Source organism: Pygoscelis adeliae, unplaced genomic scaffold, assembly GCF_000699105.1.
Source record: "Pygoscelis adeliae isolate BGI_AS28 unplaced genomic scaffold, ASM69910v1 Scaffold67, whole genome shotgun sequence".
NCBI lineage: Eukaryota > Metazoa > Chordata > Aves > Sphenisciformes > Spheniscidae > Pygoscelis > Pygoscelis adeliae.
This window is the reverse complement of record NW_008825271.1, coordinates 5,099,744-5,121,921: the sequence shown is the minus strand read 5'-3', so window position 1 is coordinate 5,121,921 and position 22,178 is coordinate 5,099,744. Positions and strand designations below refer to the sequence as shown.

Here is a 22,178-nt window from a genome sequence, read left to right as displayed (position 1 = left end):
ATATACTCTACACATAGCAGCTGAAGACTGCGGAAGTCCTCCTCTGACTTCTTCGTTGATGTTGACGGTGATTATTGAAGAGCAGAAGATGGGCCCTACTTTGGTTTTTCAAAACTTGGTGTATCAAGTAGAAATCAGTGAAGCTACCTCTCCAGGTGCCCAAATCCTTCAGGTTCAAGCCCACTCACTTGATCCACACAGTGTTACCTCCGAGCTGATATATTCCTTAGAGCCTAGCACAGATTCTGTTGCATTTGGAATCAGCTCTGGTACTGGCTGGATTTATCTTCGGAAACATTTGAACTACGAATGCGCACAGATACTAAGTTTTAGAGCCCTGGTCAGCACCTCTGAGGACGAAAACCTCAGGCAAAATGCAAGTACATCAGTAATAGTTAATGTCCTGGATGAAAATGATAATTCCCCCATGTTTATGCGTGAGAGCTACTTCTTTGAAATGGAGGAAAATCCAGTTCCCAGGGGTGTGGTTGGCACCGTTACAGCTGTTGACAAAGACTCAGGAAGAAATGGACAACTTTCTTACTTCCTCTTGTCTGATGGAAAGTATTTCAAGATGAATTCCAACACAGGTAGCATTTTATGATTTGTAATCTGCCTAATATTGCTTTTGGAAAGCAGCCTTCCCTAAGGGAATGGAAGTAAAGTGTAAAGTTTTCAGGAACTGCTGTGAATCTCTTGGGTTGATGTGTGAATATTCTAACTCAGAGCTTCACAATTTGGCAAATGAAATAAATCTAATACATGTTCATGAAGAATGAACTAACCGTTAGGATTTGATTTTTTCATGACTTCATTCTGGTCACTTGGTCATAAGTTTCAGTGTTTGACTGTAACAAATTAAAAGAAGGCGTTTTAAGTTATAGCTTCAATAGTTCATATGAGGAATATAATTGCCTGTGATACTGAAGTACAGTTGAAAAGTTCAGATCAGCCATAAATAACTGTAAAGGTAACTATGACATTTGACAGTTACAGTGATTTAAAATATTTGTGAAAACTTCTGTAAGTTACATCAAAACTGAGTTCATGTTGTACATGGCAGCACAGGAATCAAATTGGCTGAGAGAAATTTTTCATGGCACAGGGTGTACTCTGCAGTGAATCCCAAATGCCTTGAGTAGTAGGTACTAAGTCCACACAGTATAACACCACAGACCACAGCGTGGAGAGCCCAGTGGAGGGGAATCCTCTGAGGAGCGCAGACACTGTAAAAGAATCTGGTTTAGCAAAATGATACATAGCGAGCAAAGATCTGCTGTTCAAAATTCCTGTTCCCAGATGTTCTGTCCTCCTGGGGAGTGAATAGGCTCTCCCAGAATTTCTCTGTATGAATCTCAAAATAAAATTGTCATTTCAAAGTAGGTTCCTGTTGAGTACATTTATGGAAGTTTAAAGGCAAACAGAGTATTAGGAGTTAACCAGGAAGATCTTAAAATAATATGTTGTTATCTGTGTGAAGGACTTTGGTCAACTGCAAATCTACAGCTATATTGAATATGGTTGAGCAGATGGAGAGAAGATTGGGTCAGATTTATTCACTGGGTTTACCAGAATGAGTAGGAGACATACGGGTTCCTGATTAATCCACAGGCATTGTGTTGAGCATTTCCTAACCCAGGGGCATAATAAAGGCCATTTGTCAGCAGTTAAAACCCTGTGCTCATGTATTACCTGTCCTGAAGTATGGTGAAGAAAAGGCCAGATGGATTTCTTTGGAAGGTTAGTGCGTTGGTTCGTACTGTTTTATACCTTTGCTCCGGGGCATCCACTGTACAGTAAAGGATATAATATGGTACTAAAGTACAAGTGCAAAGTGTGATTGACAGAATGTTTCTGTGGAACAGAGCTTGGAAAGCTGAGGTTTTAATGTCAGCAGTAAGGTGTATGAGAATTCGTGTCATTATTTCACTTTAAATTAAATGTATAATTGCATGTAGTAAGATGAGTGCTATAGTAAATAACTCCCTTTCTCCTTCATTTTCTTGGTCCATCAGGTGAAATCATAAACTGGGTTGCACTGGACCGTGAAAAACAAGCTCACCACCAGCTGACCGTGCTAGTGACCGATCACGGGTCACCGCGGCTTAATGCCACCACATCTGTGTACATCAAAGTGAGGGACCTCAACGACAACAAGCCCCTCTTCCCTCAGGCGGTGCCCGGGCAGGAGCTGCACCTCAAGGTGGGTGCTGCCAGCGGGATGTGCTGCCTTGCTCCGAGCACCACCCTGTGGCAGGAGCCCAAACCCCCCGTGCTGTGAAACAGTAACAGTACGGCACAGAAATAGAAACGTCACCCATCCTTAGTTGAGACTCGGGTATATTTGGGAATTTCAAAATTTATCAAATGATTACAATTCTCCGCCTTGTATACTGTTAGATGTAAAGGGTATACATGTATAATTTTATTTACGTATGCAGCAGAATGTCTTTTATTTCCTGACCTCTGAGTCCGCTGTACTAAAGATTTTTGGATTAGCAATATATGCAGGCCGGAACAGAGGATTGCTAGAACTGTATTATTTAACCATTTCCTGAAATGCTCTTTGTACTAACTGTAAATATTACTGAAATGGAAAACAGAGCAACAGCTGAACTCTTGTGTTATGGCAAGGAATTTATTTTAAGACTTGCTGTTATCCATGTATATTTGCAAATTACTTATAAACTGCTTGATGACAGGTTTTGGAAGGGCAGCCGTCAGGGACACTTATTACCACTGTCTTTGCAAAAGACTTTGATTCTGGAAACAACGGTGTTGTATTATATTCATTAGAATCAGGTAAGAATTTAAAGTGTTATTCATAAGAAAAGATTCATTGAAATAACTAGAGATTTAGAGGTGCCATGTGTACATACAGGATTTTATGTCTATTTTGTGTCTGTTAGAATAAAGGTGCCTGTGTAAGTAGGCATCAGGACCGTCATATGTCTTATGAAGTATCTAAGGAGGTGCAAGCAGCTACCTTTCCTCCCTTCCCCCTCTGCCCCATCTTCCCAGGGGTTTGGTTGCTTGGGTGGCCGGCCAGAGAGCATTCAAACAGCACTCAGAAAAGATTAGGACCGTGATCTTGTACTGTACAGTTCAGTGTTTCAGTCAGTTGTTTAACATCTTGAAGGAAAGATGATCTCCCTTTTCCCATGACCAATTGAAAAATTTCCTGCTAAAAGAACGGTTCATGACAGTCTGAGACAGGGATCAGAAAGATCAGCAGATAATCTGGGCAAACAATGAGGCTTGTGGTTTTTAGTTCATGTTTCACCCTTTGTTTAGCACTGTGTTAGCCTGACATAGTGTGGCCGCTTAAAAACACTTCTCCCCTTTAGTTTTCCCCTTAATTCCTACATGTAGTAGTTCACTTCTGGGGTAAGCTATAGGATCCGGTTTTGTTTGCAAAATCAATCAATAACAGAGCAGTCCTAAATTAGAACATGAGTGGGACTGGGGCATTAATACTGGTAAGAGACATAGATGTGATCTCTGTTTTTGCTGCATACCACTAGCTACACTTCTGTGCAACAGAGAACTCCGTCTGTAACCAATGAGGAAAACACGTCTGTTCCTCCTGCTTTGCCTCACTATTGGTTCAAAACAGCAAGAGGTGCCAAGAACAGAACTATTTATTTTATTTTGGTACCTGCTCTATTCTACCAGCTTGATGTAATCAATACCTTTTAAGCTTGGTATTTGTAGTCTATGGTAGTTTGCACATAGAGGATGCTGTTTCATCAGAGCAAGAGAACATTTCCAGTATTTCCATCCACTCAGTGCATTTCCTCAGGTGTTCTTTTCTGTGTAGACAGAGCTCAAATGTGGGGTCGGTTGGTTCAAACTTGTTACAATTATTTGTCACTGCAGAGTAAAGAACAAAATACTGCAAAGCTGCATTACTCCTGACTCTTAAAGAGCAAGGGAATCTGTAGCCTCTTCTTGCCAAGGCTGAAATTACCAGAAGATTCCCATGGATTATGTTATACTGTGTCTTTATGTACCCTTTTGACTTCTGTGGAGTAATGGAAGGGCTTTAAGATCCAATACCACAGAGTTAGGAGAACTAACTCTGCTCTCTTCCACCAAGAGATGCTTAAAAAAAAATGAGACATTTAACAACTCTATTGAAAATTTTGCAGTTGAAATTTATGTAGATAATAAAAGACTGTAGGATCAGTTTATGGCCATACTATTATTCCCTTAATTTGGATAGAAGTGTCTGCCTCTTCCAGAGGGAATTGGAGAGAATCGTAGACTTCTGCATTGTGAATAATAATATTTTGCACAAAATGATCCCCCTTAAGAAAAAGGGAATGAATAGTACCCAACTCTTTGTTTGAAGGGTGATGTCCAGGCAGTATGGGAAGTGTTCTTCAGGGGTCTCTGCCTGTCTGTATATCTAACTGTATCTCCTTCCTTCAAACAGCACATTGGATTTTCTTACTGGCTTCACTGTAGAGCCCCAGAGGGGAGTAAGTAAGAGTTCAAATTATAAAAATGACTAGCAACACAAAATATGACTGGTCTTGCAAATGCTGTCTCTAGAAAGAACAAAAGGATAAAAACAGCAGCAAAAAAATACTAATAGAGCCCTCCCAGCCTTGGAACTAGATATTTTCCCGATAAACAAATCCAGAAACAGCTGAGCTTCTCTGATACTAATTTTTGTTGTTGTTGTTAGTTGGCTCACAGCCTTTAACATCTGGTCTTCTGTTTCATGGTGAAGTTCTTGCCTGGTTTATATTTAAAATAGTATTTTCTAGTTCTGGGACATTGTTCAGTACTAAAATACGAAGAAGAAATATGATCTGATTTGCAGCCATATTTGTTAAACACAAAGACATCAGGTTAATTGGAGGACTGCATGCAGACCAGTGCTCTTTTCAACAGTTGAGGGACTGCCACAAGTTTAAGAGCTATGCGTGTCAGTGTCAGCTGTTAAGCTTATAAGAGTCACTGGGTAATTTTTAATGTTCTTGAGACCTTAAATAAATGCCAAGATAGCAGCAATAGATTAAGCTATGCAGAAGGGCTAATGACAAATGCCGACAGATTACGTAAGGAAAAATCTGTAAAAGACCTATGGGGTTTACACAACAGGTGAATTTTAGCCTTCAGAGGAGAAGTGTTTTCTTCAAAATGCCCCTCCCTCTTCCCAGAAAATCAAAACAAATCATTCTTAAACATTCATGAAAATGCATGATCATACGGCCATACCTCCACTTCTGTGTTATCACTGAAAGAGTAACCTAATTCAGAGGGAGGTGAATCCCAACTCTGCGTACTATTCCTTAGTGATGCCGGCAATTGCAAAGTGATTTGCCTGGCCTCCTTTACAACTGTCAATAGGTTATAGTATGGCATTTATAACAAAAATTAGTCTGTGTTTATAGTGCACCATAAACTATTGCTTTGCGTGTTAAGACTAGCACTGGCAAAGTAGAGGCTTTTACAGTTATATTTGGACCAATTCTGAGGATACATTAGCAGTTGACCACCGGAGTGCTAGGAGAAGCCTAGTTTACACTGCTAACACACACGAATTGGCAAGTGTTGTACGTATGTCTGTGGACAAGTACTTGTTCTCCAGGGTGTTTTGCAAGCAGCATGCAGGGAGCATTCCTAGACTTGCAGAGGATTGCATTTGTGCAGCATCCCCACGGTGTTCAAGCTCTTTGGGAGCCATGGCATTGCCTTCCTCTTTTCTGTTAAGAGAAACAACTTTTCTTTCATCTCAAAGGCGAATGAGATGGCCAAGGCACTAAGTATTTTAAAACCTAGGAAAGATACAGTTCTTCAGGAAATTAGGTAAAGGTATGTAGCTAACTATCACTGCATACTGAGGTCATGAATATCTGAGAAAACTCCGGTGTTACTGTCTGTCTGCTTTCTGGTCCATTTTGCCTGAATGCCAGTCCCTGGAAGGCTTGAATGTTCTGCCGAAGTTCACAGCCACACATTGCCTGGGGTTTCTCAGGCCATCTTTTTTTTTGTCCAGAACTGCAGTTTCTGTGATGATGTTTGAGAGCACAGAGTTGAGAAAGTGCCTGGGCTTTGGAGAACCTCATGTAAATGAAAGCCTGGCCGACAGGTTGGACAATGCAGAGGTGGAAGATTTAAGTGGAAAAGCTTATCTTTATTCTCAGGTTAGGGTAGAGTTGCAAGCGCAAGAAAAGACTGGGGCCATTAGAGTCTAGTTATCGAGAGATTTGGGTTTTTTTCTGTTCCATGCTTCATCTGCTCTTCTCAATTTCCTTCTTTCTTATCCGTTTCTCCTATACTTTCTTCCTTTTCTCTTCATATAAAAAGGGACATCTTTAGGGTGTACAATATAAGCAGCAGTTGCCTAATTCAAGTGACTTACGGAGATGAAAGCTGAGCAAATGTTTCTGGAAGTGCAGGGAGCATGAGCTTTTAGAGCAATGACTGACATGCTCTTTGAGTGTAAAAGTTAAAACCGCCTTTTCCCTTATTCCTCACGTCGAACTTCCAAAAGAATGAGGAGGAAGATTTGGAGTGTATTTAGAAAGTGAGCAAGCTACCACTCACATGCACTTGCCCTCGGTAATCTTGGGCAAAAGAATTCAAAAGTGGTCTCTCTCTTCTCTTAGTACATGTCATCTATTAAATCAGTTGAAAAGCAGGTTCTGTCTTTAGGTAGACTTTTGAAGGTCAGAGACTGAAGAAATTGCTTTAGCTACAAAACGTAGTATAAAAGTTTGATTTAGTCTGTCTGTAGATGAAAGGAAGTCCATTTCATAAGGGTTTTTTTTCTTGAAGTTTTTTCTGATTTGGAATCAAATGGCTGCACTTTGAAATTGTCCATGAATAAATTAAAAAATAGACTGATAAAAAACCCATAAAAATAGAAATAAGGTGTTTCAGTTTTGACTGTCTTTATAGTGCAGTACCAGGTAAAAAAGATGAAAATGAGAAACGCTTTCAAAATGGAAGTCCCACCGGGTTCTGGTTTTATACAATATCTCTTTCCAACATTATCAGACTTTTCTGTTACTTTTAATGCCACCAAAATATGCGCAAAACTAACCATTTCATGCAATATATGGATTTTAGTGGAATTGTAGTCTATAGTGAATAATGCTATTGGTAATTTCTTTTCTGACCAGCTCTCTTTTATTTTATTAAAAAATGTAGATTCTGACCGTTCCTTTCTCCTATCAAATAAGCTTCAACCCTTCAGAAGCTCTGTGGACTGACACCTATTTCAGTTGAACTTAGCTATCTATGTTCTGCTACTTGAAACAGAAAAATAAGTATTGGTCTTTATGTTAAGACGTACTGACTATCCTCATTGCTGCTGAAGCAAGGGTGAATCCTCACAGCCTCATGCTCAGATTGCACTTGTGTACTTGCAATGTTTTTGTTCTCCGATGATTTTTTTTTTTTTTTTTTAAACTAATTTTTGGTTCAGTTTGGTAACTGTAGCTCCATTTTGGTAGAAAAATGAAGGGAATGGTTTTCATGCACTTCTGTTTACTGTTTTCTTTTTGTTGTTAGTTCTCCCCGTCAGTCATTTGAAATATCAGTTTTAGCAAAATGTTAAAAATATATGCATGCAATTCACATTATGTGTTCTGTTTTTCATATCTCCTCTGCCTTTTGCTTAGCTGGGATTTTGTGTCATGAAACATTATATGGAACAAAATAGCATATCTGTGAATGTAGACGTACTGTTGGGACCTAAACCAGGAAAAGTAACCAAAAGCTATTTATGAAAACAGTAATATAGCAGCATTAATATTTTGAAACTATCATGAAAAATGCAGAAGGCAGGTTTGTCTCATTCAATATAATTGTCTCTACATATTGTTTCCTTTTGTTGGCAATTTCCTCGTTACGCTCCAGACTGCAAGAGTCAACCCAGAAGGGACTCATGGAGCATTAGAAACCTATAGTAAGTCAAAAATAACAGAACAATATTGGAAAAAACTCCTATTTGTTGATTGTGAAAACCCTGTTTTCTAACTAGCCTGCTCAGTGTTTTTTCGAATTCTACAGGTGCAAATATTTTACAGTGCAGGTGAGGTGATTGGATACAAAAATGGACATCTATATGTGCAGCTAACTAATTTGCATGTGCAGATTTGGAGAACATAAACAGCTTCATGCTCACTTAGGTGCCTATGGAAATATAGTTCTTGATGGGTGTTTTGTGTACTACATCTGCACTGAATTTATTTTTACCACAGTTGCTTATTAGAATAGCAGCTGTTATGCTGCATGACTTTGTTTAACCCACTAGCACACCTTATTAAAAATTCACATAGCAAAAACTTGTTTGCATAGTATTTTAAGAGAGAAGTAGTTATGACAAATTCTATTTTCTCAGTTTCTGCTAAGGTATACCAAGTAATAGATACTTTCCCATTTTACTAAAAATTGGAGAGTAATTTATATTGCATTCCTTGAAAATGGCAGAGGTGGGTGTCGGTCTCTTTTCCCAGGTAACAAGTGATAGGATAAGAGGAAATGGCCTCAAGTTGCACCGGGGAGGTTTGGATTGGATATTAGGAAAAATTTCTTCACCGAAAGGGTTGTCAAGCATTGGAACAGGCTGCCTAGGGAAGTGGTTGAGTCACCATCCCTGGAGGTATTTAAAAGACGTGTAGATGTGGCTCTTAGGGACGTGGTTTAGTGGTGGACTTGGCAGTGCTAGGTTAACAGTTGGATTCAATGATCTTAAAGGTCTTTTCCAACCTAAACAATTCTATGTTTCTAAGTCACAAAGACCTATTTACTCTTCTATGGTAGAATTTTTCTTTGCAACTCTAGAATAAATGTAATATGATGTAGCTGCAAGTAGTAATTTTAATCAGAAGTTGCTTGTTATTAGCATGCGGTCAGTCCTTGATGAAGGATGTAAGCATAATTTCCAATATTCACATGTTGCTCTGTACGAATTTAGCTACCCCCAGTTAGCTCCTGGTTTAGAGCACAGGCAGGGCAGGTGGCATCACTGCAGTTATGGTGTCTTAGGGGTAGATTGGGCTCTTTGCTGACCCATAGTCTGTGAGGGAGATGAGCCAGCTGTGTATCCAGCATCACTTACTTGACCCTTCATGCCAGTTCAGAGACTAAGACAATTCTTTCTCTGGCCCTGCCTGCCAACTTATGTTGGAAGTAGAAGTACCAATCCTGAGGTGCCTGCTGCTCTCCTGATGCACACACCATTGGTGGGAATAACGTTGGTACAAAATTGAGCAGCTGCTTTAGTACTCCATAGAATTTCGCTCTGTAGCTTTCTAAATCCAGAGTTAAGTGGTTTATAATAACTATGTACTCGATGAAGGAAGAAGAGGTGAACCAAATGAGCCAGAGAGATCGAAATGAGTGCAGCAGGTTCCCTTTCCTCTGGGTCCTGCTCTTTCTTACTGTTAATTACCATGTTCAGTACTATGGAGGCAAGCTGAAGAGATCTGCAATAACTCGTATCCATTTTTTCCCCATAGAAGAAGATACACGATACTTCCAGATTGATGCTGTCAGTGGGGAGTTAAGAACAACCCAGTCTCTGTCACATGCTGAGAGATCAGACTACAGAATGATGGTCACAGCCAGGGACCAGGGGATGCCTTCACTTCAAGGACATGCTGCTGTTTACATCCAGGTACTTGTTTATGTTGTATGGATAGAACAGTTATGTTAGATACTTAGTTTCTTTGAAAAAACAATTTTGGGAGAAGCTAGGGAAATAAGATGAAGAAAGGAAGAAGTTCAAAATTACAAGCACCTTGTCTCATGGTAATTTTCTTTAGCCATTTTTCTGTTGAGGGAGGAAATGAGAGAGCAGACTCATTTTGATTTGTTAAGAACACACAACAGCATTCTGGGTTGTCTTGCAAAGAGATGATGTTTGTGCTTCAGTAGGGGGTCATTATGAACACTGGAAAAGAGAAGGAAAATATCCAGGTAGGCAGAATGAAAAGCAAATATCAGGAGGGACTGAAAGTGGAGGACAGAGTAGATTTTTTTTTTTTTCTTCTTCTCCACGATGTTACTCTCTCTTCTAAATTCTGTCTCTGTAACCCAGTATAAGAATAGGTCATTCCTTTGTGCTGGTTTATACAGGGCTGCTCTGCATGGGAGTGTGAAATCCAGCATGTCCTCTTTCCACAGCCAGCCACCTGCTGTTCATCGAGCCGCAACGGGGCTGCTTTGTCCAGGCCGCCTGTGCGCTCCTTTATCAGAGGTTGAATGTCACTGAGGCTGCTATTTTCATGTCACCCAAAAGATGGTTAATTTTGGATAGCTTGGAAAAAAATGCTTCAGTCAAGACAAGGCAAATGCAGTTCCCACAGTTAAAGAGATTCTTTCATTTTAAGGCATTAACTTGGAACACTGCAGAAATCCATAATGAATGAAACCCTGTAACGACATAAACAACCCTCAGAGAAACCCAGCTATCCGTTTGTGTTTGGCAGACTGCATAAAGTACCGTGCTTTCTTTGTCACATCCGTCCCTGTGATACTGTCCTACGTAGAAAGACAGTTGAAGTGCTTCAGAGTAGGGGCAGAGATAGTTCAAGTCGTCTGTCTTTGGACCCCTGTGATTTGGAGGGTGAGAGACAGTCTTGTCCCTTTTTTTTTAACGTGGGAATGAAAGATAGAGTTATGGAATGACTGGCCAAGAACTATTTGAACTCTTACGGAGCATGTTGAATTTGTTTTCTGCTTTGAGGCATACTTAGGACAAATATAGTCAGAAATAATAAATGATTAAACTCAATTAAGGAAAACAATTTTCATTATACTATTCATAATAACAATGGGAAAATATTGCAGTCTTTGTGCTTTTGTTGCAGGTAATCCCACTTCCCAATGGGAGAGCTGTCTTCTCTCAAGATTTCAAGTTCTTTGTCGTACCTGAAAATTTTAAACCTGCACAAGTGTTGAATTCTCTGAAGTGGCCTGATAATCATCTATCAGCTAACAGGAAACTGCATTTCAGTATCGCTAAAGATGATGATGATGTTCATTTTGAAATAGATAGCTTGACAGGAGACCTTTTTCTTTCCAAGGAACTTGACTATGAAACAGCTTCACACTTCCTTTTGCAAGTTATTATAAAGGATTATAATAATAATCCTCCACAGAATAACACTGTCTTCCTAAGTATTGATGTAGAAGATCAGAATGATCATTCTCCATATTTTCAAGATGACTTTATAGTGATTGGCATAGAGGAAAATGTACCTGTTGGCACTCTGGTTTACACATTCAATGCAAAAGATGGAGATGGCAGTTTTCTGAACAGCAAAATACAGTATTCCCTAGAAATGAGTAACATGGGTGAAAATCCATTTCTTATTCACCCTTCATATGGCACCTTGACCACAGCTTTTCCACTAGACAGAGAGATTACTCCCTTTTTGATCCTTACAGTGTCTGCAGCAGACCAGGCAATAAATCTGACTGATCGCAGGCTTGATTCCCTGGCTGCGAAAATTGTTATTTTAGATATCAATGACAACAGTCCCAGTTTTACGTCTTCGCCTCTTTCCTATGTCATGGAGGATGTGGAGGTGGGCTTCCTTGCGCACCGCATAATCGCAAAGGATCCTGATGAAGGAAGAAATGGACAAGTTACATATCACATTCTTTCAGGCAATGAAAACAAAGCATTTGTATTGGATAAAATCACAGGTACTGTAGCTTCTGTTCTCTAGAGTTTCTTATACCGTGCTTCTCACGGTAATATTTGGGAGTGCATACAATGCAATACTGAAATGCCACATTACTATGGTACTCTACCCAGGTGACTCAGCATCCTCAGGGGTGATTATGTTGGGCAGAGCACCATATGAGCATAGCAGTACTATGTGCCGTAGACAAGCTCAGTGAGACTCAGCTCAAAAATTTCTGCGTGACACTTACGTTGTGTAGATGTACTCCAAAGTCTGGAGCACCTTCCAATAGCACATCAAGGAGCATGGGAAGAAAGTGTGTGCGGTGAAAGATTTCATTCTGATTTTTGCATGATGCATACTTAAAGCATGTGCACACACATATGTTGCTATATGTACACAGAAGGAAAGGCAAAGCCAAGATCAAGGAATGTGTATTATACTGTGGGTGGAACATGTTCAGTGAAGGCTGAAAGTGCTGATGAATTTCATTCTTCAGGCCCTCTGAAATTCTCTGGTTCCTGAATGAGTTGTGTAACTATTATACCATCGGCACACAAATGCAAATCTCACCCTAATAGTTGCAATATTTTCTACTTCTTATTCTGATTTTGAATGCATTATGTGATACAGCTGACACTGATTTGTAGAGCTCATAATTGCATAACTTATGTGCAGAAGGCAGCAAATAGTTAAGTTAAACAAAGTTGAAAAGTTAAGCCCGAAGTTAAATAAAAAGCAATCTCTGAACTTCACTTGAATATTCCATGAATCCCAGTTTCCCTTGATGTCAAAATGAGTATTTCTGGGGCAATTAGCACTCTAAAGGGAATCACAGGTAATGATTGACTCCAAAGTCTGGAAGCCTTGCAGCAGTGGCACAGTGTGCACAGTGATGCTACATTGAAGCTGTGAGTGCTGGAACAACTGGGATCCTAACCTGGACCAGAATACTTTTTTAATACCATCTTTCTTTATCATAGGACTCTTAAGTACAGCCCGGCTTCTGGACCGTGAGATTCAGGAGCGCTACAGTTTGACAGTCATGGCTCTTGATGACGGCAGCCCAGCTCTTTCCGCCACACAGGTTCTAACCATCATTGTTCTTGATGTGAATGATGAGACCCCGATATTTCTGAAGCAACTTTACGAGACTGCAGTTCATGAAAACCAAGATCCAGGGGAGTTTGTCATAAAGGTGGAAGCTGTGGACAGAGATGCAGGTAATTTCTGTCCTTTTGCTATTAATTTGATTGTGGACCATAGTAGACTGATCAAATCTTGCTACCTGCTGTGCTTGCGTGTACAGTCGTCGTGCTTTTCCCAAGGTAATGTATGAGTTTTGAGTTTCAAAACATGGCTTTTCATTCAGACCCTCAACCTTTATTCAGGGCTTGGATGTATTCTGACTTGCACAATGGGGTAGCTTCAGCTCTGACTGGTATATTAAATGTAAAATGTGCGCTTGCATGATGCAGAGTAGCTCAGTGTACTGTAGCTTTCATGTGAAGATAGCCAGCGTGCTCTGGTTATAAATCAGCAAACAATGTTCAACTCAGTTAAAGTTAATATTTGACCATTTTATTGCTTTCAATCAGAGCGTTTTGAAGAGTTTAAAAACAGTTCACTAGGCAAGGGTCCTGGTTTTGTAACAGAACCGGCAAATATGCACTAATCTTTTCTGACCAGAGAGGGGCACTGTCATCCAAGATTTTCGAGCTATTGTTGAGCTGTGAGGGGATCGTGGAAGCCGCTCTGGATTTCAGATAGGATTTTACATAGATAAGAATGTTAATGCATTGCTTTTCAAACATACACAGAATGGATGAGTAAGAAGGGGTGGTTCATATACTCTTTGAATCACAGGTAAGGACTGAACGTGAGAGAGTCTTTGATAAGCAACAAAAAATTCCCTCCAGTTTTGCAACTACCTGCTCTTTTGAAATATCTAAAATGCATATGATGTTACAGGTAGTCTGTGTGCTGGAGAGAATCTTACCTTAAGTGATGTCACGCACAGTGCATACAATTGGTGTAAGATGAAGCAGTTACATAGAGTCTGTAGTCTGCAGTAAAGATAAAAACTGGAAAGACAATTAAATACTACAGTACTGGTGCAATTAGCCCAAAGGTTGTCTCAGCTCTGTGAATGACTTTCTTTTTACTGTGGGTTCACTTTCTGCACATCTTCAGAATTGTTTAAGGTTGTGCTATACAAAAAATAGGTCAAGCAATAGATCTTGTTAGCTAGATAATTTTCTGTATTCAGTAAGATTTGTCATTTTAATTTAGAGCACGTATTGATTACAAAAGGCTGATGTGAGCTCAGTAGAGGTGCTATATAGAAGAGATGTTTCCCCACAAGTATGTAAAGTATTTAGAAATTAGGAATGGGTGAGTAGCCCTGTCTATGAAAATCTTCATGACAGCTGAGCAGCGTTACAGTCTACCTCTGTACCTCATTCTTCCAAGTATTTTCTTTCTTTTGTGGATCACACTATAAATAAAAAAAAGGCAGTATTTGAAGTAAAAATTTGGAAGATAATAGGGAAAAGTAGTGGGAATTTGCTTGAATTCCTCTCCCTCCTTTCTCTGTCCCTTATATTTATTTATTGCACATCTTGTGGGAAATACAGCAGAAGGGAAATTTTGGGAGCCATTAGGAGGAGGGAGCAGGGGGTGGTGTGGCAGGGTGGAGAGGAAGGGCATTCCAAGTGTACTGGGTGGCACAGCGTGCGCCTGCCTGGGCAGACACTTCGGGCTGGAGCACTGTTGTGGCTGATGGTTCCTTCCTGCTTTTTTTTTTTTAAGTACATTTTCCAGTAGCCACAGTCCTTCTGTTGTGTCTTTTTCTCACATTTGCCTGATTTGGTCCCATGTCATGTGTGTGTAACAGTATTGTTCCAAATAAATACTGAAGTGATGCTCGTAATGTAAGAAAATAGGATTTATATAGGAGTCTCATAAATATAAGGCTACTCACTTTTCTTACGTTTTTGGAACAGAATTTTTGAATAAGATGACTCCTCTCATGGTGTTCTTTATTTTTTACATCACATTTTTTACTGTATTTTTATTTTCTCTTTAAATTGCGGTTCACATCCCAGTCATATTTGCATAGTCTCAGTGGAGGACTTACCTCCCATCACAGATTTTTTTTTTTCCCCTCACTTCATATGTTCCCTGACTGACCACAGGGAGGAATCGTTTTTGCTGACAATATCAGCCATCATCAACCTTTTGTTTTATCTGTCTTTCTACTTCATTCCCTGTGAAGGGAAGAGGGAAAGCAAGCAGCCGTCACCTTCTTTGTATTTGACCCAAGCTTTCTTCCAGTTCAAAAGGTTTTTTTTTTTTTTTTTTTCTTTGGAAATCTACTAAAATTTTTGCTTGTAATGATTTTCTTTCGTGTGGATATCCATGAAGCATCTTGTTCGGCCAACTCCCTCCTGCACATTACAAGAGCTGTGCTTACCACAACTCTGTGTTGCCTCACTTTCTCTAAGTCCTCTTACACTGTGGGAGCTCTCCACCTGCCCCAAAGCCAACATCTAGCAGTGCAACACAAGTAAATGCAAGTGTAAAGACACATGTAATACAGGTAAATGCTGGAAAAAAATGCATGGGAAAGCAAAGATACCTGCAGCGTATTTAAGATAGGTCAGGGATTTGTCTTAAGATATGCCTTTGCAGAAGCTCTGACTGAACTGAACTAGCATTTGTCGAGGCCTGCTTTTAAGCTGATGTGCACCTCCGTGGTTCAGTAGTTATGTTTGGAGCCTTAGGAGAAAAATCTCAGAAGGTTAATAGGGACCACTGACTTAGAGTTATGAGACAGGGCTTACTGCCATTCACTAGACATTTTGTCTTGCTCATATTCATGGATTATCATGGTCTTTGCAACACTAGTATTATAAAGATGAGCTTAAGCCTGTATTTGGGGCAGAGGGGACATTTGTTCCCATCGCTTCTTCACCGGTGTCGGCCACAGCTACCGCTTCCGAGAAGCTGTGGGAGCTCAGGGGCTGCCCGTGCTGTGGCAGGGGAACAGGAAAAGGGGCTGAAGCTTTTCCCTGGCTGCAGCTCAGGCACCATGCATCCACCCTGCCATTTGGCCTGCAGGGAAGGGAAGGGCCTTAGCTCCTCTTGCAGCTTGTAATGCGCAGGAAGAAAAGTTTGTTTCTCATTTCAATTTGTAATTTCAGCCCCCAAAATGTGACTAGCACTACTGAATAATTAATCAACAGGTTGAATTAAGTGCAAACGTGTCAGCTGCTGTGCCATGGTGTGTCATCAATGCATAGAGTCATCATGCTTCTCTCTTGGGCAGGGTGTGCAGCTTTCTCCTACTGCTAGGTGTATGCTCCTAGCAGCTGGATATGAGAACAGAGGCAGTAAGTGCTTGGTAAATAAATGTAATTAAGGTATCACATATCTGTGTCCTTTAAGGGTTAAAAGTTTTAATTTCAACAGTGTTTGAATAGTCAACTTGGATGGCACCTGTATGTTTTTTCGGTACTGTCTGTAAATAGTCTGTTGTGAAATCTGCCAGTGAAGGCACTGGGTTGAAGCAGTTCAGTTGCAGGAGGCCAAAGGCTAATAGTTAATATCAGCCCTGCAGCATCATGTGTCTTTTTTTCCATCTGTAGCATATTGGTGATTAAGGATAGACAAATGCAGGCAAAGCTGTGAGTATCTTTTTAAATGTAGTTGAATGGTGGTCTAATATGGGCAGATCAGACAGTGTGTGTTGGTAACCTTAAACTTTCAAGACATTCTCCTTGATTGTCCTTACTGCTGTGATTTTTCTCCTTTCTTCTGGAAAGCTGGAAGGATTTCTGTAACTCATTTTTCCTTCTACTGTGTATTGTATGAATATGTCCCTCCCTTGACTTAGTTTAGGTGCAAATACATTTACAGTAATAATTCTCTTAATCAAATTTCAGTAGCGTTGTCAACTATTCAGCAAAGCTATTCAAAGGCAAAAAAAGGAAGTCATGGATGTTAAAAACTATAGGCTCTGTTTCTTCTGTCACACTGGTGTTTCTCCATCAGTGCAAATTGTCCTGGTTTTGACTGCAGCAGATGAGAACAGACAGGCAGTGTTTGACTCTGAATAGCAGTTTTGGTATGACTAGGAGCGCTGTAGTTTTCCAGGTGCACCAACTGTCCTTACCCTACTAAAAGACTGACTGTTGGCTGGAAAAACACAGAATGATTGAATGAAACTTAGAAAAATTTGCAAAAAAAAAAAAAAAAAAAAAAGCACAATAGTACAAGCCCTTCAAGTATAACGTAAGATTAAACTCATTAAAGTTAATATAAGTGTGATGGAGATGACATTATACCTTCCTCAGGAGGGTGTTGAAACTAGAAATATGAAAGAAATTATTTTATAACCATAATAGGTAAGAATGTGGAGTCACATTTCTTGTACAACTCAGGTGGGCAACTTTGAAAGAAAGGTTTTTAAAAGCCTGTACAGTTTTAGCCTATTTCCTAGAGAAAGACAGGAAGGCTAATATCCCTGTACTATATACAAATGGTAGGTCTGATTAGGAACTGAATGGAATTGGCATTCAGAAAAACTTGGAAGGATGGAAACTCTTAAACCTTCCCTTCTGGAAATCCTGCACGACTTTTTTAAAACCAAGCAGTATCATTTCAGAGACTGATTACTAGTGGGAGCAGTCTAAAAGGCCTGAGATGTGCTCTGGGACTGTCCACCAAATTGGCTTTTCTGTTGAAGACAACTAGGAGATGACTACCCTGTGAGCCCTGATAGGACTTAGGCACCTGCCTGCTCAGTCTTATGAATATTTAGAACTGGTGGGCATGCCAAGAAGTGGTTGTTTTCTCTGAATGTTTATACTATTCAGTGTCGTACTGTATAGAGATAATATCATTGGCTCCGAGTGAATTTAAGTGGAGAACCAGAGCTGCCAGAGCAGCCCGGTACTCTGCCTGAAATCCTGTTGAGAAAAAATAAATAAACTACCTCGGGGAGAGCAGAGGACAATGGTCTAAGTTAATGCTCTCTTGCACCATGTTGATATGTCAGCTTGTTTGGAGGCATGCCCTGAGTGCCTAGAAATGTTGCTGGGGTCACTCTGAGTGGCTGGAAAACGTAGGCACAAAGCAGCATCTAGACAAGGGTTTTGAAGATCCAAATTTTAAATTTGGATCTTTTGTGCTAATGAAGAAGCAGTTACTCACTGCATTAAAAATAGTAATTTCAGCCATAACCCATTTCCCGGGGAGATGGAGAAGAAAGAGACAAATCTGTAGACCTGAATGTGAGGAGAGTATCTGTGTTTTACTAAGACTTCCATTCTGCTTTTAAGGACTGAATTCATTGCTTCGGTATGAAATCTTACCAGGAGCCGGTTATGAGAAATTCAAGATGAACTCTGACAGTGGAGAACTCGTAACAACTGCATCACTGGACAGGGAAACCCAGGAGGTTTTCAGTATTAAAGGTAACTGTGAAATATCTATGAGTGCCTGTAAAATGGGAAGTGAGAATGGGTGTGGTGTTACTATCATCAGTGTTACCTTTTTTCATGCCGTCTGAATTAGATGGAAGTGGTAAGGTTTTCAGGTACAGAGGAGCATGTGCTTTTTGCATAGCACAAATAACTCTCCTATTCTGCTGTTATTAAGAAACATCTATTGTTGCACCCACAACCATTGTATAAAATTTGCTTTCTTTTTATTAATCTTAGTTTTGGTTCGAGATAGTGGAACCCCATCGCTGTCGAGCACGGTGACAGTTGTCTGCACAGTGCTGGATGAAAACGATCACTCTCCCATGTTTCTTCTTCCCGCCTCTGAGATCCGTATTCCAGAGAACCAGCAGCCTTCTGTTGTTTACATTACCCGGGCTGTAGATATGGATGCTGGCAATAACGGGGCTCTAAGATACAAAATAATTGGTAAGCTACACTCCATCATTTTTGTTAGTATAAATCAGGAAGTATATTAACAGCAGTATCCAAGTTTTAGACTAGTCTTGGTTTTACCAGGCCTCCCTAGCTCCCATCCTTGTCCACATGCTTCTTCCATGTGGAAAAAAAAAAGATCTTTCACCCCTTTGTCAGCATTAATAAGCACTTTTCAGGCATACTTTCAGTCTTCTTTCTGGATTTGAAATAGTACAGAAAAGAAAAACAAAAAACTACCAAATGTTGGAAGGAGGCATTAATCATGAAGGCATAATTTTGTCCTTTTTGTTATAGTTGTGGAAGTTCTGAAGGTAAATATACCCTTGCAAACAAGTACAAAAATTAATCTAATTTTATTTATTTTATTTTATTTCATGAGAGCTTCTTTCACCCAGCATTTAGTAATGTCATACTTGGTTTTCATATTGCCAAACTCTCCCCGTGTCCACTATGCCAATGTAAGCTCCACAGCTGTTTAAAGCCTCCTGTAATATCTTTGCACAAATACAAGTTTGCTGTGCTTACTTTGGTTTGTGGCTCTCAGCAATAGCTCAAATTTAGGCAGATAGCTACTGTGGTAACAGCCAACACATTTTTCTTTGAAGAAACATGAATTCCTTTATGTTTTCTTGGTTTTAATTTCACGATCTTTTATGCTTCTTAATTTAATTACCTTTGGTCTTTCTGCATGTTATAAAGTATGTATGCCATTCACTGTTACTAAAACCGCTGACTTTTCTGTCGACTGCTTCATATTTACCACCCCCTCCTTATGCCCCCCAAATCAAGACCTTGCACAACTATTCACTTCCAAGAGACAGGTTTGTAGAAGAGAACAAGGAGCAAGTAATTACAATTGTCAGCAATGCTTTATAGGTTTCTGGAATTCGTAACTAAGGTTGGGAAGAGGTCACTATGCAGCAGCATAGTTGCAGGAGATTTTATAAGGTGTGCTGCTTTGGGAAAAAAGACATGCATCTGGCAAAATAGCCACTCTGTAAATTGATATGACATTCTGTATTTACTGTCATTACCACCCACTGATTTAAATGAAATGCAGGTTTTAATTCATATAAGAGGAATAAAATATGTGAAAGGCACATGAGTGCACCAGCTGTACGAGCAATTGGATCATGTTATTGCAATTAACATAGCGGTATTCATAAGGGATTCTTTTTTCAAAAGCGATTGTTTGTGATCATTTTATTTTTTATGTTTTTGAAAGGTGGAAATGTTGGAGAATACTTCACACTAAATAACACTTCAGGAAAACTGCTGGTCACTCGTAGCTTAGACAGAGAAGATGTCAGCAATTTCACTCTTGTAATTGAGTGCCGTGACCTAGGCAGTCCCTCGAGAAGCTCCACAGCACAGCTCTATCTAACGGTCTTGGATGAAAATGACCACAACCCATTGTTTGCAAAGACCCAGTATCAAATCTCCGTGAGAGAAGACCTAGAGGAAGGCTCAGCCATCCTGGACCTCTTTGCTTCTGACAAAGATGATGGCCTGAATGGCGAAGTTGCGTACTCCCTCGTTGACGACACCTTCGGAGCGTTTGCTATCGACAGTGTAACAGGGTCTATAGTTACTACAAAGGCACTGGACCGGGAGACCAAATCCCAGTATATATTTAGGGCTGTGGCAAGTGACTGTAGCACCCATTTGCCAAGAAGCACCACTGTCAGTGTTGTGGTGCACATTGATGATGTCAACGACAATGATCCCCTTTTTTTGCAGAATCCTATCAGGGCCTTTGTGCCTGCTGAAACCCCTGTGAATGAGACAATAGCCACTGTGAGAGCGGAGGACATGGATCTGGGATCAAATGGAGCTGTTGTTTTTGGTTTGATGATAGCAGAAACTGTATTTCAGATCGATGCGAATACAGGTGACATTATTCTTCAGGAGCCCTTGACTTCCAAGGACTTCAGTACGCAGCTGCTAGTCACAGCTTCAGATCGAGGTCTCTCACCCTGAACAGCCACAGCTATGGTCATTATCTTCACAGAAGAACCAGAGGAGGAGATTTCATTCAGCCATAGCCTGTATGAAGCAAGTGTGCCTGAGAACAGTGCAGCAGGTGGGCATCAGATCTCAATTTGTGTTCTTGTGGTTGTCAATCTCCCCTCCTTTTGGAATGGTAATTGTAATGAATAGTATAGGGAAACCTTTTTCCTGTGCAGTAGCAGGGAAAATTTAATTTGGATGTAGCAAATACCCGACTGCCCTTTTCCAGTGAACCAGCACGAAAAAGAAGCATGGTCTGTTAGTTGGAGGCATTGTCTGGCTCTTGGGTTTGCTGCCCATGTACAACGGTGATGCTCACATTAAACAGAAAGCTCCCCTGTCAAAGGTGGTGTGTTTCCATCCCTCAGCCTGAGAAGCCCTGAGCATCAGTGGGTTCACTCTTTTAGCAAAATTACTTCAGTGATGGGTGGACAGTGTTTACTTGTCATTTCACTTTCACACACAAGCTCAGATGAGATGAGTGGTGTGTACCAGTCGTAACATGACATTTCTTGTTTTTGCAAAACCCTTCATGAACTGTAGTAGCTTTCAGAGATGCTCTAAAACCTTACTGAAGTTTTGGACTTTTCAGAAGAAGGAGAATGGGGGGTAGGGTGGGGTGAAGGGGAGAGAAGTTTGGAGGCTGTGGTACATTGTTACTCGGACAGGCTTCTACAGTATCTATAGGTAGAGCATGCGCTATTGAATGCTACCTATAGACAAATCAGCTTCAATCACAAGGTGCTTACAGATTTATTTATTGTTCCATATAATGACAAGAATTGCTGCTCTACTCTTTATCATTCAGAGAATATTAGTAGTTACGCCTCCTGCCAATTAGATATGGTAAGTACCTTTTCCTGCTTCAGGGGATTCATTCATCCTAATGAGGGGCAGAAAGGAGTGCCTTCCACGTTTTTCTGCCCACAAATCCCACCGTACAATTGACGAGCCATATTTAGAGATCTGACCTGCACTATATTCTTGATTCAAACACTGCCTCATGAGGTTCACCTTGAACAAGTCATTCATCCTCTTTATAGTTCAAATTTCCCTCAGTAAAATGAAAGCAATATTCCTTTGTATCCTAAGGGTATTGTGAGACTAGTGAATTCTTAGATCCTGAGTAACAGTCTATATATTTGATTAGGAATCGGTAAAAAAGAAATGTATTAATAAATTTGGAAAAACAATATTTTTGGATAATTACAAACAGAATAGAGAATGAAGGGTGAAGATGGCTGTTGCAGTAATTACTGCTGTGGTTACTCAGCCATTCCTTCCTCTGTGCCTGTTTGGGACTACAAGCCAAATTTTCCAGCAGTGTATTTTAAGATAAAGATAATGCTGTGAATATTACTGATGTTTCAATTAACAGATCGAAAATAGGCAATAAGGTGATTTTTTTTTTTTAATTAAGTGACTTTTTTTTTTAACCATAGATGAAATATTTTGGTTTCAGTCTATTTTTAAAAAGTTGTGATGAGTGATCAAACCACCAGGCTAGAGCATCCTTCTAGCTCTCTCACTGCCTGTCAAAAAATGTGGGATTTTGGAAAAAGTAGAA

General features: G+C 40.1%; 1 protein-coding gene across 1 annotated transcript in view; it reads left to right on the top strand.

Annotated features, from left to right (window-relative positions):
- The window catches only part of DCHS2 (dachsous cadherin-related 2), a 76,649-nt gene that overhangs the window by 30,620 nt on the left and 23,851 nt on the right, over positions 1 to 22,178 (top strand). The window contains 9 exon segments of the mRNA XM_009329842.1: positions 14 to 590; positions 2,016 to 2,203; positions 2,703 to 2,802; positions 9,483 to 9,640; positions 10,836 to 11,676; positions 12,641 to 12,880; positions 18,002 to 18,136; positions 18,383 to 18,592; positions 19,827 to 20,684. Of these exon segments, the coding sequence (XP_009328117.1) occupies positions 14 to 590; positions 2,016 to 2,203; positions 2,703 to 2,802; positions 9,483 to 9,640; positions 10,836 to 11,676; positions 12,641 to 12,880; positions 18,002 to 18,136; positions 18,383 to 18,592; positions 19,827 to 20,684 (3,307 nt within the window).